At 37.5% G+C, this 13,781-nt stretch overlaps 1 protein-coding gene across 1 annotated transcript; it reads left to right on the top strand.

Annotated features, from left to right (window-relative positions):
- The first annotated feature begins 6 nt into the window (after positions 1–6).
- On the top strand, positions 7–9,785 carry GYG1 (glycogenin 1). Its single transcript, XM_029084232.1, has 6 exons — positions 7–186; positions 581–743; positions 4,576–4,702; positions 7,875–8,094; positions 8,718–8,768; positions 8,983–9,785. Exons 1-6 carry the CDS (start codon positions 91–93, stop codon positions 9,151–9,153), a joined length of 828 nt encoding a protein of 275 aa, XP_028940065.1. The 5' UTR covers positions 7–90; the 3' UTR covers positions 9,154–9,785.
- The last annotated feature ends 3,996 nt before the right edge of the window (positions 9,786–13,781 follow it).

Here is a 13,781-nt window from a genome sequence, read left to right as displayed (position 1 = left end):
TCTTTCCCCAGGAGAGTGCTGGAAAAAGTCTTTGATGAAGTCATATTGGTAAATGTCTTGGATAGCGGGGATTCAGCACACTTGGCATTAATGAAAAGACCCGAGCTGGGTGTCACACTAACAAAACTTCACTGCTGGGAACTGACGCAGTTTTCAAAATGTGTTTTCATGGATGCAGACACAATGGTAAGTGGTCCTGTCTGATGGTACCTCTTAATGACCTAGTTTGGGGGTAGTTGGATTTTTTTCTGTGGGTGTTGTGTTTGGATTTTGGGGTTTTTTTTGGGAGGAGGGAGGGTTGGTGGTTTGGTTTGTTGTTTTGGGGGTTTTTTTTGAGAGGAGGGATAATAGCGGCCTTTTTGCCATCAGAACTAATAACTCTAAAAGTGTATATGCCTTATTTATCCAAATTAATTGTAACTTAGTCTGTGGGGACTATCTATAAAGTATTTTCTTCCCTAAGACAAGAGCATCAATATGAGAAATTTTTCGTGTCTTAAGGTGTGGATGTCAAAAACACATTAAAACATGATACCTAACCTAAAAACCAGAAAAGTTTTTTTACTCCCTTTACAACTAGGTTTTGTCAAATATTGATGAGCTTTTTGAGAGAGAAGAGCTGTCTGCAGCACCAGATCCAGGCTGGCCTGACTGTTTTAATTCTGGAGTTTTTGTTTACCAGCCTTCCATTGAAACATACAATCAGCTGTTACAGTTTGCCTCAGAGAAAGGCAGCTTTGATGGTATGTATTAATTTGTATTTCAATTGTAAGTTAGACCAAAATGGTAATAGTGGTTGGAATGGCTCAGTAAAGATATATGTGTCATGGGGACTCTGTATGATAGAATTCTGAACTGAGTGTAACTACACAGAAATTCTGTCCTTCTCACAATAGAGGCTATCGCTGCAATAGGTAGTAAAACTACTTTTTTTTTCCAGACTTCATGAAATAAAAAAAACCTTAAGAGTTTGGCCTCCAAACTAGCAGCTGTAAGCATTAGCAATGCAGAATCATGTAACAAGAAATCTTAAGATGTACCAAGCACAGTGCATGCATTAGCAAATGAAACTGCAGTACTATGCTTCATACATTCTTAACACTCAAGGCTTGAATGTTCTATGCTAACTCAAGTTGCATAGTGGAAAAAATAGTACTGATCAACTTGAGTGCAGCTTCAGAGAAACACACATTTGAAGATGCAACTTTCTCTTCATATGCTATGTGATAGCTTCCTGTCATTATAGGGTGGTGACCATCTCTTTCCCAGTATCAGCTGCATGTAGCCTTGGCTGCTTCCCACTATAGATCAGTTGGGATTGGCCACTGTGCCAGATTTAAGCTTGAGAAGCCAAGTTCTGCTGTCCTGTAAGTCTCCTTACCCATCTATTACCATTGCAGTAAATGCACATGTTGCTTGAAGACTGCTAGGGTTAAAGGCTTCTGAATGACTATTGCTGTCTCCTGTCACTAAATTTCATTATGTAACTGCTGTGGTACAAAACAAAGTAACTGAAAAAGGTACAGAAAATTACATAAATAATATTATAAACTGTAACTCTTAATAGAAGGTAATTGGCCAGCCTGTTGACTTACCTTTCTTTCAGTACCTTGTAAAAAGTAAAAGTTCTAGATGTCATTTGTAGTCTGAGTAATCCCTGTTACTGTATGAACTCATAGTTGGATGCTTAATACCAATATATGAATAAACTGTAGGGAACTTTGTAGGGAAAATTAGTACTGCAGTGTAATGAAGGGTCTGTCTTTACCCCACTACTAATAAGGCAGTAATTGGTAGCTCTGGGAGTGCTCTCAAATATTGAGTGTAAATTGATCACCAACTATGGCAAAAACTGTAGCATGGTACCGAGGTTTTGCATTTTTAAAAAGCCCAAAAACAAACAACCCCCCCCTCTCAAAATAAAAAACCCCAACCAAACCTACTTCTTTGTGCAAATTGACTGTTGCGTAGCTCCAGGAACATCTGAGACTTGGTGGTTGTCTCCTCTGAGCTTTGTGCTCAACTGCTAGCAGATCCCATCTTCTAGGTCTAAGGCCCCTGTCTTTTAAAAGCATAGAACTGCTTACACAATATACTTTCTGACTTGAAAGCTAAAGCCACACAATGGTGAAACTTCCTCAATGTCCTAAACATGAAGCAATTATTGCAGCTCTTAACAGCAAAAATGGTGGGTTAATGGTTTAGGTACCAAATTTCTAGAACTGTAATTTGTATTTAAGCTTTAAAATTTATTCAGTTTTTATTAAATGGTAGCACTGATCTGAGTAATGAGACCATGGAGGCTTATACTACCTGCATAAGCTGCTGCTGAGCTTATGAACTTAGTGGGGACAAAGGGGATTTAAACTTCAATTGATCTAGACAGTAAAAAAGAGTTCCTAGGAAACTTTATGAGAAACACCTATGAAGAGTCACTGCCATTAACAGGACACAGGGATGCAAACTCAACAAGCTACCAAGCTATGCATAATTGAAGTCAAGCTCTAAGCATCCCATCTGCAGTAGTAATAAATAGGGAGTGAAAGGATTTCTGGAGTATTTAATGTTTATAATAGCAGACAGATGCCTCCTATGTAATAGTGTTGTCCAGAAATGGCAGAGTGATGGCTACTTATGTAGACAACTACTTTGGCTATTTGAACTTCACCTTTCTAGATAATGAGGAATATGTCATGCAATAATTCTAGATACAACCTAAAAGCAGTGGAGGAGGAAAAACTCCAGTTTTAAAAGAAATCTGGTAGTATTGATACCTTAAGAACAGTGCTACTGCTTTGACAATCCTCTGGCTCTTTAGTCTGGTTGCTTTTACATATAAAAACATAATGCAGCAAAACTGTATATGTAGATATGTAGCTAATGTAACTACTGCCCGATTCTTTCACCTTATCTCTAAGGTACAGTTTATAGAACAAGACTACTGAAGTCTGAACTAGGACAGCTAAATGTTGCTTTCAGTGGCTGCTTTGGCACAAATGCATGCAATCCTAAAAAAAAAGCCAAGTATGTAAAACAATTTGAGTGAAAGTCCTGTAGAATAAGTTAAATACATTGTTGTTGTTGCCCCTTTGGTTATGAGCTGTCTGTTCTGAGAGGGCATCCTAGACTTTCTTCTCTTTTAGATGATCTTACTGTTAAGTAAGCATTTTTAACACAGCATTAAGTTAAAAGTCAAAATGAAACATAGCTGAGTAAAGCCAGAGGACTTTTTGACTCTTGTGATGGGCACACCTTCTTCAAAAGTGCTTTTCTTCCTTTTTGGGTTGAGAGGCAAATCAGGGGTTTGAAATTACTGGACTGAGTCTCTAGACAATTTCTCACTCTGCAATCTGCATGTATGCTGACAGCTGTAACAGGATACATTAGAATTTATATTTGTCAGTGTACTGCCTGTACATCTAAGTTTATGCCCAGTGTCTAGATATGGTTCCAAAAAGCAAATTCTGCTCAAAAAGCAGTGAGGGTGTAAACCTTTGGACCACCCTAAATCTAATCATAGGCCAATTAAAAAAACCCTTTCCTGAGTCAGCAGAGACAGTGTTTTAGAAAATTAAAGATTAAAATACAACATTGTCTCTTCTCTAACTGAGCTATCCATTTGCCTATGCTTTAGCAATGCTACTTGTACATGCAGCTACAGGTGAAGGGAAGACAGCAAATGAAAGTTGAGGGACTCCCTTCAATCTCCTTCATAAGAGGAACTATTAGCACTTAAAGACTAAGTACATTCACTGCAATAAAGAATTAATGGATATAAAGAAGTAGTTTTTACTTCTCAGTAGCTGTTTATAAACTAGCCTGCTTTGGGTCAGAGACTTTTTTTTTTTTTTAGCTACTCTACTACTGACATACCAACCAACTCCAGACTCATTTGACCTCATTATAACCTCTGCTTGCAAACTAAGAGGTGACCCCTCCCAACACAGCAGGTCTGGCCATAACTTAAATTGTTATTCTCACTTAGGGGTTAGTCAGCAGCTTCTTAGTAGAGAACTAGGAAGGCCTATTGCCTGTTAAGGGATTTGATGAAGTTTTACCAGAGTTGTCAGCAAGACTGAATGTGCTTTCCTTATATCATAGTGTAGGCAGATGCATACAGGGCTGCAGGTCAGAGCCACTGATACCCTAACTCTGGCACTGAGATGTCAGTCAGCCATCTGTAAGTATAAGTGATAGAACTAATTCTTGGCACTTGATCTTCTGAGCTACAGCTTTCCTAAAGCTGAACAATACTCAGTTGTTAAGTCCTGGTTTTTCTTGCCTTACACAGCTTGAACTTAACCTGTGAAAGAACCTGAATGGCAGGGTTTGTGAGCAGCTTGTTCTCTCTTAGGAAAACTAACCCCACAAATACTACCTTTTTCATTCTCTACATTTTTTTCCCCCCCAAGGGCTGCAAGGTTTACACAGTTGTTCACAAATAGAACTCTAGTACTCTATGCCAAACTCCTACTGAACATAACTGCATTACCAACTCTTAATTAGTGAAGCAATTGAAAAAGATATTAAAACAGCTATCTGATGCTTGTAGCCTATTGATGCTTTCTCTTTCAGGTGCAGATCAAGGGTTATTAAACACCTTCTTCAGCAGCTGGGCAACAACAGACATGAGCAAACATCTACCATTTATTTATAATTTGAGCAGCACTTCTGTATATTCTTACCTTCCAGCATTTAAAGCGTAAGTTCAAAATTCTAAGATGACTTTCAGAGCTTACAGAAACTAATTTATTGTAACAGAATGAAAAGGCACAATGTGAACTTACACAGTTTTTCTACAGGGAGACCATTATTGTCAGTAAAAAAGGTATAATAGTTTCCACTCTTTAAAAAAAATTTTTAAAAGTTGAATACTAGTGAAATGAATCATCTCATGATAAATGCAGAGAGAAAGCTGTACCTGTAGCTTAAAGCACTCGTCCCTGGTGCTCACATTGAAGTTTATTTAGAGAAAGCACATTTAACAGGTCAATTCCAAAAAGAAGAACCTCTACTCCAGCAAGGGATACTGTCTGTTGCAGCTCTAACCACAGGCAGCAGGCTTTTGAATCAGCTTGAGGTGAACTTCAGCATGTCATTGGTGGTATTGTTCCCACTTAGATAACTTGCCCTTTTCTCACTCAAATTACTGAAGAGTATTTAACAACCAGTAGTTACAGTTCATCTAATCAACCTATACTATTCTTATATATATGGTGAACAAAGACTTGTATAAAGCTATAATCTTTCTAGAGCTAGAGCTCAGACAGTTCCTCAAGTAATAAGATGGAAGAAAAACTACAGCCAGCCACCATACCATTGCATGTTATCTGTGTAAGGAAAACAACTGTATCCTTCCTAGCTACTAGCAGTATTAGATTTGGCATGTAAATAAGCCATATTTCAGTGACAGGCTCATTCAAAGTGTTGTAATAAACATGGGAGGAAGAGGGGGAAGCATGGGAAGCTGAAATGTTGTGCAGAAATTCTTATTAATAAAAGGGGGGGGGGGGGGCAGGCAGAAGGAAAGTACCAATTGCATAAAAACAATCTGATCTCTGAATGACATCAGGTTACTAGTGTCTAAAGCAGCAGCTAGCATAAGCAGGACTGTTGCTGGCTCAAGATCAAACTATGTCTTGTGATCAGAATACCATTTGAAATCCTGTCATGCTAAAAGTGGAACACTTATTTAAAGAAATATATGCAAGCCTAAGAATGACTAAGTAGTTGGACAGCATTTGATAAGCTAACATCTATTGTAAAGTATGTCCTCTTTCCGTGGCTGGCTGGTTGTTAGTCACATGACTTTAAATTTACAAATGACCTTGTTGCTGCAAAAGACTAATTGGATTTGGGGGCTCCCGACAAAAATTCCATTTAAATGATTGAATTAATTGCCTGACTGAATTCAGCAGACCTTCAAAAGCAGAATGCTGTAAGTGCAGCCCTTTCAAGTAGAATGCCTTGCTCACTAGATGGAACAGTTTCCCTTGGTTAGATCAGCAGCTACACTCCTGATAATCAGCAGTTGGAATAAAGTGAAATTTAAACCTACTGACATCAATAGCTAAGTTTTTCACAGCTTTGTACAGCGAGAGTAGATTTCACAGCAGTCTCAGTAATCCTTTTTCCAAAGGAAAATGCCAATTCATGACAAATGTGCTCTAACTTCAAAACATTGATGAAGGACTTTTCTGGGAGATGGGGAAAGACAGATTAGTTGCTGAGGCCACTGTGGACATAAAGCTTCCTAACAGTTGAGCTTAAATGTCAAAAGAAAGTATTGCAGATCTAGAAAGCAGATACTGAAAACATCATAGGAGCTTGGCATCTGTCAACTGTTGTACAGATCTTAAGTGGACAAAATACTAAGAATACACGTCTCCATTTGCAGCAAGTGGAACATAACACTTATTAGGCATTCTCTAGCTTAAATAGCCTTGATTTTTAAACAATTACAAGTTCCTCAAAACAGCAGCAGCCTAAGATAAAGAAAACTCAGGCTGTTTAGTGCAGTGACAGCTAATAAAACTAAGGTAGTCCTCTTATGACAAATCTTGACATATGGAGTTTAAAGTTAAAGCCCAGCAACTGAACTCTTGAAGACAGGTTGTTTTTTTTTTTCCTTGCAATTGGTACAAATACTTGACCTTGTTTCACACATGCATAAGTCTTCATTCTGCAGTAATATCAGCTGTGTTCAAAACACTGAACATAAATACTGAGATACAGTCAAGGATCTTGCTGTAGGACAAAAACCCCCCACCCAAATCTTTGTTTTGAATATTCTAAAGTTTTTGAAACATACCTGCACAGCCTCCATTTTTAAACTCCTTAAAACATCTGAGTTCTGGTCAAAATGATGAAGGTGTGCTTAACAAAATGTCTGTCATTATTATCCATTTTAATCATATTATTTTGAGAAGAAATCCTAATGTGATGCAACCTGAACTAGGTGAGATAGTCACTGTTACTAGAGAGACGGGTATTGCCTGTTCACAAAACAGATTCAAGCTGAACTCTAGTTCTGGAGCCATAGAAGAATGGGATGAATGCTGTCTCTTTCAGTGTTAAGTTCTTTACTTTAAAAGGAGTGCATCTCATCCATACTCTTAATGCCACACAACATACTAGTAACATTTGGGACAAAGCTAAAAATCCATATTGAAAATGGAGTTAAAATGGTTTTAAAAAGAAACAAAAAACCACACCACCACAAAACCCACCCATGCCTAAAATAAAGTTATTTAGGAAGTAACTGTTGGTTGTCTAGCAAGACCTTGCTGAACCAAGATCAGAAGCCCTGTGAAATGCCTAGGTTATACAAAGCTGTTACTTTGCAGCGACACAGTCTTCCTGCAGCAAGGCTTTCCAATGATCCTTTTCTATAGGGCTGTAGACTGAAAGGGTAACTCTTAACACTGACCTTTCTCTACATAATGCTTGTAATGCCTAGCTATCTGGATCACTGACGTTGGCGTAGAATCTTTTTCACTTTTAAAACCAGTTCCGATTGCAATGGCTGCTTGAGACTGCTCTCTCCTGAGCTATGGACATCACTCTACCTAAAGACTTGAGTTGGCTGTAAGTACTTAAATAGCCCAGAGTATTAAGTTTTGGTTGTATTCTCACTAGTGTAATGTAGAATTCTATTTGCATTTTTTTCTGTCGTACAGTGATGCTTTCAGTCCCAATAGGCACTGGCAGTTTGGTAATTTAGTGTTGAGTCTCTTAAAATATATTTGTATTTCTACTTTCTGGATGACCACAGAAACTGCAGGTTAAAAAAAAAAAACCTGTCTGCCCATCAAAGCTCTTTGTTTTCTAGACACCTGCACAAACTGTAGGTTCTAACTTTTTCTGTCCAACAGGTTTGGTGCAAATACTAAAGTGGTGCATTTCCTGGGAAGCACAAAGCCATGGAACTACACATATGACTCCAGAACAAAAAGCATAAAAGGCAACATGGACGACCCTAAAATAGTTCACCCAGAATTCCTCAACATGTGGTGGGATACCTATACAGCTAATGTTTTACCATTACTAGAACAGCATGGAATTGTTAAAGAAATGACTACAAGTGTAAACATGGTACGTACTTTAATATTCTCACAGGAACATCCTACTATGGATGAGAGGTTCTTTACCATTCCACCGATTTCCCTTCCCTCTGTCCAACTCAAAGCATGGGTGTGGTTTAGTCTGTGGGATGCAGGGTTTTTTGGTTTTGTTCTTTTAAGCTTGGAATAAGTAATACTACAGAAGAGAAGCATGGTAGAGTGGTCTTGAATGTAGCTGTCTGCTTGCCTAATACAAACTATGTGAGTAGCTAATAGTGCACCAGAAATAATACTGTAGTAACTTTTTAAATATATACAGAGAAGGGCCCTAACTCTTAATGTGTTTCAGCTAATAAGGTTCTCAAGCAGAACCCCAGTTCAGCATGCAATATGTACATACAGATCTTGCATGGTGAAACAAATCTAGGTAAGCCTAGGATAACTAGAGAATGAATACTTACATAGACGTAGATTCAGTGATGAATCCCAATACTTATCAAAGCCAAAGTATTGCTTCTAACTCTCGTTTTCATAGTCTTAGCTTAGTACCATGGGTCAGTTTAAGTTCTCAGCCTTTCTAAGACCAAAGTTACTGATCTCTCAAGATGTGCTTTCTCTTGTTAATCTTACATCCTTCTAATGAACTATTTGCAGCTATCGGGCTTGGTCTATACTCTGGCTTTCTCTTGTGGCTTCTGTAGAGAGGTATGAAGAACTTAAACTTTTTCCACCCCCTCCTCCCTGCTAACTTCTGTAACTCTGCTTTGTTATTTTGCTAGGAAAGCTGCATAACCCCTGCCCGTTGGCAATGCTTCCTGCTGTGCATGAGAACACTTACTTTGTTGTCCCATTCTATGGCCCGTTGCTCACTTTAGCTATGCAAAATATTTCTGTATTTTTATTCTGCCTTTCCTTTTAGGCAGAGGTTACAGAGGCAGTGTCCCATTTATCAGTATCAGCACCATCACCAGTGTTACCAACAGTATCTTCAGAAGAACGCAAGGAACGGTGGGAACAGGGCCAAGCTGACTATATGGGAGTGGATTCCTTTGACAACATCAAGAAGAAACTTGATACCTACCTTCAGTAGAAATGTCTGTCTCAAACAGTGGTGATGCAAGGACTTGTTCCAGAACTAACAGCTAGAAAGGTATAGATGGTGGTCAGTTACACTTGCTAGTAGCTTGATGAAAAACTTCTTGGCTGAAGGCCTCTGCAGTGCTACAGATGAAGACTGAGCAAAAGCTAGGAAGCAGAATTCCTTGGGCCACCTATAACTGCCCAATTTCCAATTCTCCCTACTAGATAAAACCAGGTATTTTCAGCTTAAATTTTCTTCTGTTGTGATCAATTGGCTCAACATACTCCTTGAAACTGGGTTTGTTACCTCACCTCATTAAGGTGATTAGGCATTGATTCCTTTGCTTGCTGTTTTAGATGTAAAATGTAATTAATGGGATTGCTCATACACTAGAGTGGTAGCCATTCTGCTTTACCATAAATGTATTAATGACACTAGGATACATACAGATATAACAGTAATAGCACTGCTTTGCTCTTCCAGTCACAATTGCACTGAAGTTTTGACCAGGTTCTTACGCACAGTGCCTACAGCATGGCAGAATGCATTCTTCAGTTCTGTATACTACGGGACTAGTAAACTGAGTTTTATCTGTTACTTGCAATGTTGCACTTGATACAAAAATAAAAAGTTGTCATGCATTTCTGGCTTCCCTAAACTCTTAATAGATGCAATTAAAATTGAACAATTAAAAAAAAAAAAGGGAGCTCTGAAGCAGTCTGAAATATTCAACAGGTATAACACTTCAGCTTTGTTAATGCTACTCTAGCTACCATTAGCAGATGTCTAGCTTTTAGTTCTGTAATTTCTTACAGAGTATATAGTCATTTACCAGGGAGCTGTTAAGGGCCAGTGCCCTTAGTAGCTTGCCCTACGTAGAGGAGAGGGCAGTGGATGAAATACCTCCTGAAGCTACTCACATGGAGCCTGGGAAGAGGGAATCTTTCTTTCGGTGACTAAAGAAAGATCATCCCTTATGTAAGCTCTATCCACTCTGAACTTGTAATTAAACACAATGGTGATGCTATTGTGGCAGAGAAAGTAAGTAGCTGCTAAGGTAACTGTACGTACCCTGATTAGGAAAACTACTCTTTCTGTGTGTGCAGAGGGTTAAAGAAAGTTCTTCTTTGCCACTCAGGCCACACATTGTATTGTAAGACACATGGAAAAGCAGTAAAAATACAGTAACAAAAGCATGCTGAAGACGGACAGAAACTGGCTGCTATCCATACTAAGTTTCAGATCTAACCTTTAGCCAAGTCTAAACAGAACCAATTACTTAGTGTTCTTTGACAGCTATACTCTGTACTAGACTAGAAACACTAGAAAAATATTATTTCATTATTTCCTAATAAAGGAGGAGTTTGGCAGGAAGCTGGTGAGGGTGCTGAACTGTTCACCTAGAAATAAAAGAAACAATCAACAAGCTCTCATCATTTGCTGGTAAAGCAGATGTAATCCGAGTATGAAAGTTAATTTGTTTTAACTTGTTTTCACTACTTAATTGCTCTAAGATTCCTTGCTCACCATTTAGCAGAAATGCTAAAGATGAGGTCCAAACCGAAGTAGCTTGTAGCTACTTAAAAGTACACAGCATCTGAACTCCCAGTTGTAAATAACCCTTTTCTGTGTTGGTTTTTCTTTTGCTATGTTGGGTTTTTCTAACAGATGAAGTTGTGTGAAAGCAGGAGGGATTACTAGTTACAATCTGTAGTGGCAAAAGTATACTTTAACCAACAGTTACAAATATTTGAGTTGTGTGTGCTCACAAAATATTCCATGGAAAATGGTAAAATAGTCTTTTGCTCCTCTCATCTGTATTTGTGTTAGAGAACAGGCACATTACCTCTTTTTATGGTTGGCTAGAGACAACAGAAAGTGTAAACGCATGAGACTACCAACCCAAAATGTTATGTTAATACAGTAAGATAAGAAGAGATGCTGAATAAGATGAGAACCTGCATATTTTAGGTTAACAAGTATAGTTAGTAAAGAAAGAACACATATAAAACAATTCTGTCCTAGCCTCTGTGACTCATATTATGATCAAGTGTTTACCCAAAGACTCAGGAAAGCAAAAGGTATGAAATTTATAACAAACTTTAGGCAGCTTATTTTCAATAAAATGACCTTTATTTCATTATCTGCCACTCTCTCCTTTATAATTACCGCAGGCAGCGTTTGCAAAAAAATAGAGATCCTTTTTATCCCTTGTAATAGTATCACTTGATACATCAACTTTTCTGCTCTAAACTGTAGATAATGAAAGCAGTAGCTGAATCAAAGCACTATACTCAAAACATCACTATTCAAAGGAATCATAGCCCTGCTTAGATCGTAACTCAAACTCCATTTGCCTTTAAAAAGCATATAACAACCTAAAGTATTTCCTTAGATGGTGGTAACTCGAGCAACTCTTAAAAGCTTAGAAACTTTTTTTTTTTCCCATTTCCATCTGTATTTTATGTAGGGGGTAAAAAAACCCCAGAATGACAGACTACTAACCCAGTCCTTGGAATTAAAAATAAATAAGTAAAAGTCATAATTCCAAAAGCTCATTTCTAAAACATGCCACAGAACATACTGTTAGAACTCCGAGAAGAGGAATAGCCAAAGACTACTGACAGCTCATGAAATGTAAAAAGAAACCCCAAACAAGCAGAACACTGTGGTTTTTAACCACCTGAGTAACTGAACAGCTCTGTCAAATCAGATAGGACTTTCCTGCTCTCAGCTTTGACCTTTAACTGTTCTCTCAGATACCTTAATGGTTTTCCTGGGAGAGACCTTAACTAGCTATACAGCTTAGTACTAACTCCAGTAAGTTTTTATTTGGCTTTGGAACATGGAAACCATCATCTAGTAAAGGAAAAATGATACTAGTAATTGTTTTCTTAATCATTAACTCAGCCACTCTGCAAAATGTCAGCATATTTTAACACAAGTAATGATGAAGCTTGACTAGCCACTGAAATGGATCTCTTCCTCGTGGAATTTTAACTCAGAAAATGAAAAGAATGACACAAAGACAAATCTCTCATTCATAATCAAGAATTATTTCTCCAGCTTATCTCCAAACATAAGAATCTGAACCACAAAAACCCAAGGAAAGTTTAATCTACATAAACGATAAAAAAAAAAAAATTCTATCAGGTGTAGCTCTGTTTTCTTTTGTCAACTTTCTAATGACAACCAGTTACTGGGGTTCATGCCGTCTACTGTCATTTTTAAATTCCTTCTCCAGCAGACTTAAAACACTGTTCTCCATAGCTAAGATCCTGGCTCCCCAAAAACCACATCAGCTTGTTCGGTTTTGTATTTAGAATTCCTTTCTCACTCCTTCCATTGGTTCACCGTTCCTCCAAATATCAGACATCTTCCCTTTATTTCTCAGTCCTTTTCCATTTCCTATATTTGTATTCATCTTACAATCAGCTGGCTGGTATTCGAAGACGTAAGAAAAAATGAAAGGCATTAGAAGCAAATCAGATTCAATTTCTCTGCTGTGAAATACACTTCCTGAATCTAAACACAGAATCTAAACAGGATCTAAACATAACAAGCTCTGCCTCCAATTTTAAGTCTAAGCACTACAGGGAAAGCAGCACAGTGTTAAGAAAACACGTAACAAAAGACCAGAATCAAATTGAAAGAGATAGAAGGAAAACAATATTCAACTAATACCAGAGATTCTTCAGTACTATTTATCACTTTGCAGTACATGCACATGAGTAAGTTTACCAAATTCTTCCTCCATAAATCAAGACACATGGAGAGCAGCATTTAATTAAGACATAGGTATGGGACTGGAAAAGCACTTAGCAGTGCAAGAAGACTGTTAGAAAGCTGGCAGTTATTAAAATAATTTGTTCTGTTTAATTTATTTTGCAAGGGCTAACTGATTCACCGACCAGTGAGTGGGTCATATTCTACTTTGCATACAGCACAGTCTTGTTCAAAACCATGTACAGAAGTTATTAGAAAGCATGTTATCAGTACACGCCCATGATTCTAATATTTTATCCAAATCAAAAAATCACTTTTACAAAAATGAGTGGAACTCTGTTTAAGGGAAGTAAAATATTAAAAGAAAGTGTTTTGAAAAATTTAAGTACTTCATTTTTACTAGCTCATGGGAAGTAATCAACAGAGGAACTCCCTGCTGCACCTGTGTATTATTTATAAATAGTAAAAAAAAAAAAAAAAAATATCGAAATTTTCAGTTAAATACCATCTTTGAACATAGCCTGCAAAAGTAAGAATTCCTTATGAAGTGATCACTGATCACCTATTCTGAAACAGACAATCCAGATGATCTATTTGGTTATCAGGAAACACTCAGGTTGAAACATGAAGCTCATTCATTTCTTAAGGGTTTTGTCTGAAGGACAAAACACATTATTTACCTTTTGTTACCTTTTAAGCTCTACAAAGAGACAAAATTCTTGCAAGTTACAATGCATGCATATAGGTTGCTGTTTTGAGAGATTTCTACGCATTCTTAAGTGTTGTATATAATAAGCAATGTTTGGAAGAAATGAACACTGGAAATGTTTCAGGAGTGCAAAACAAGTTTGTGCATTTCTAAATTATCATTTAGGAGCAAGTTAATTTTTTTAATTTATTTGAAGCATTTA

The sequence above is a fragment of the Antrostomus carolinensis genome, unplaced genomic scaffold (assembly GCF_000700745.2).
Source record: "Antrostomus carolinensis isolate BGI_N321 unplaced genomic scaffold, ASM70074v2 scaffold413, whole genome shotgun sequence".
Lineage (NCBI taxonomy): Eukaryota > Metazoa > Chordata > Aves > Caprimulgiformes > Caprimulgidae > Antrostomus > Antrostomus carolinensis.
This window is presented reverse-complemented; position numbering and strand designations above follow the sequence as displayed.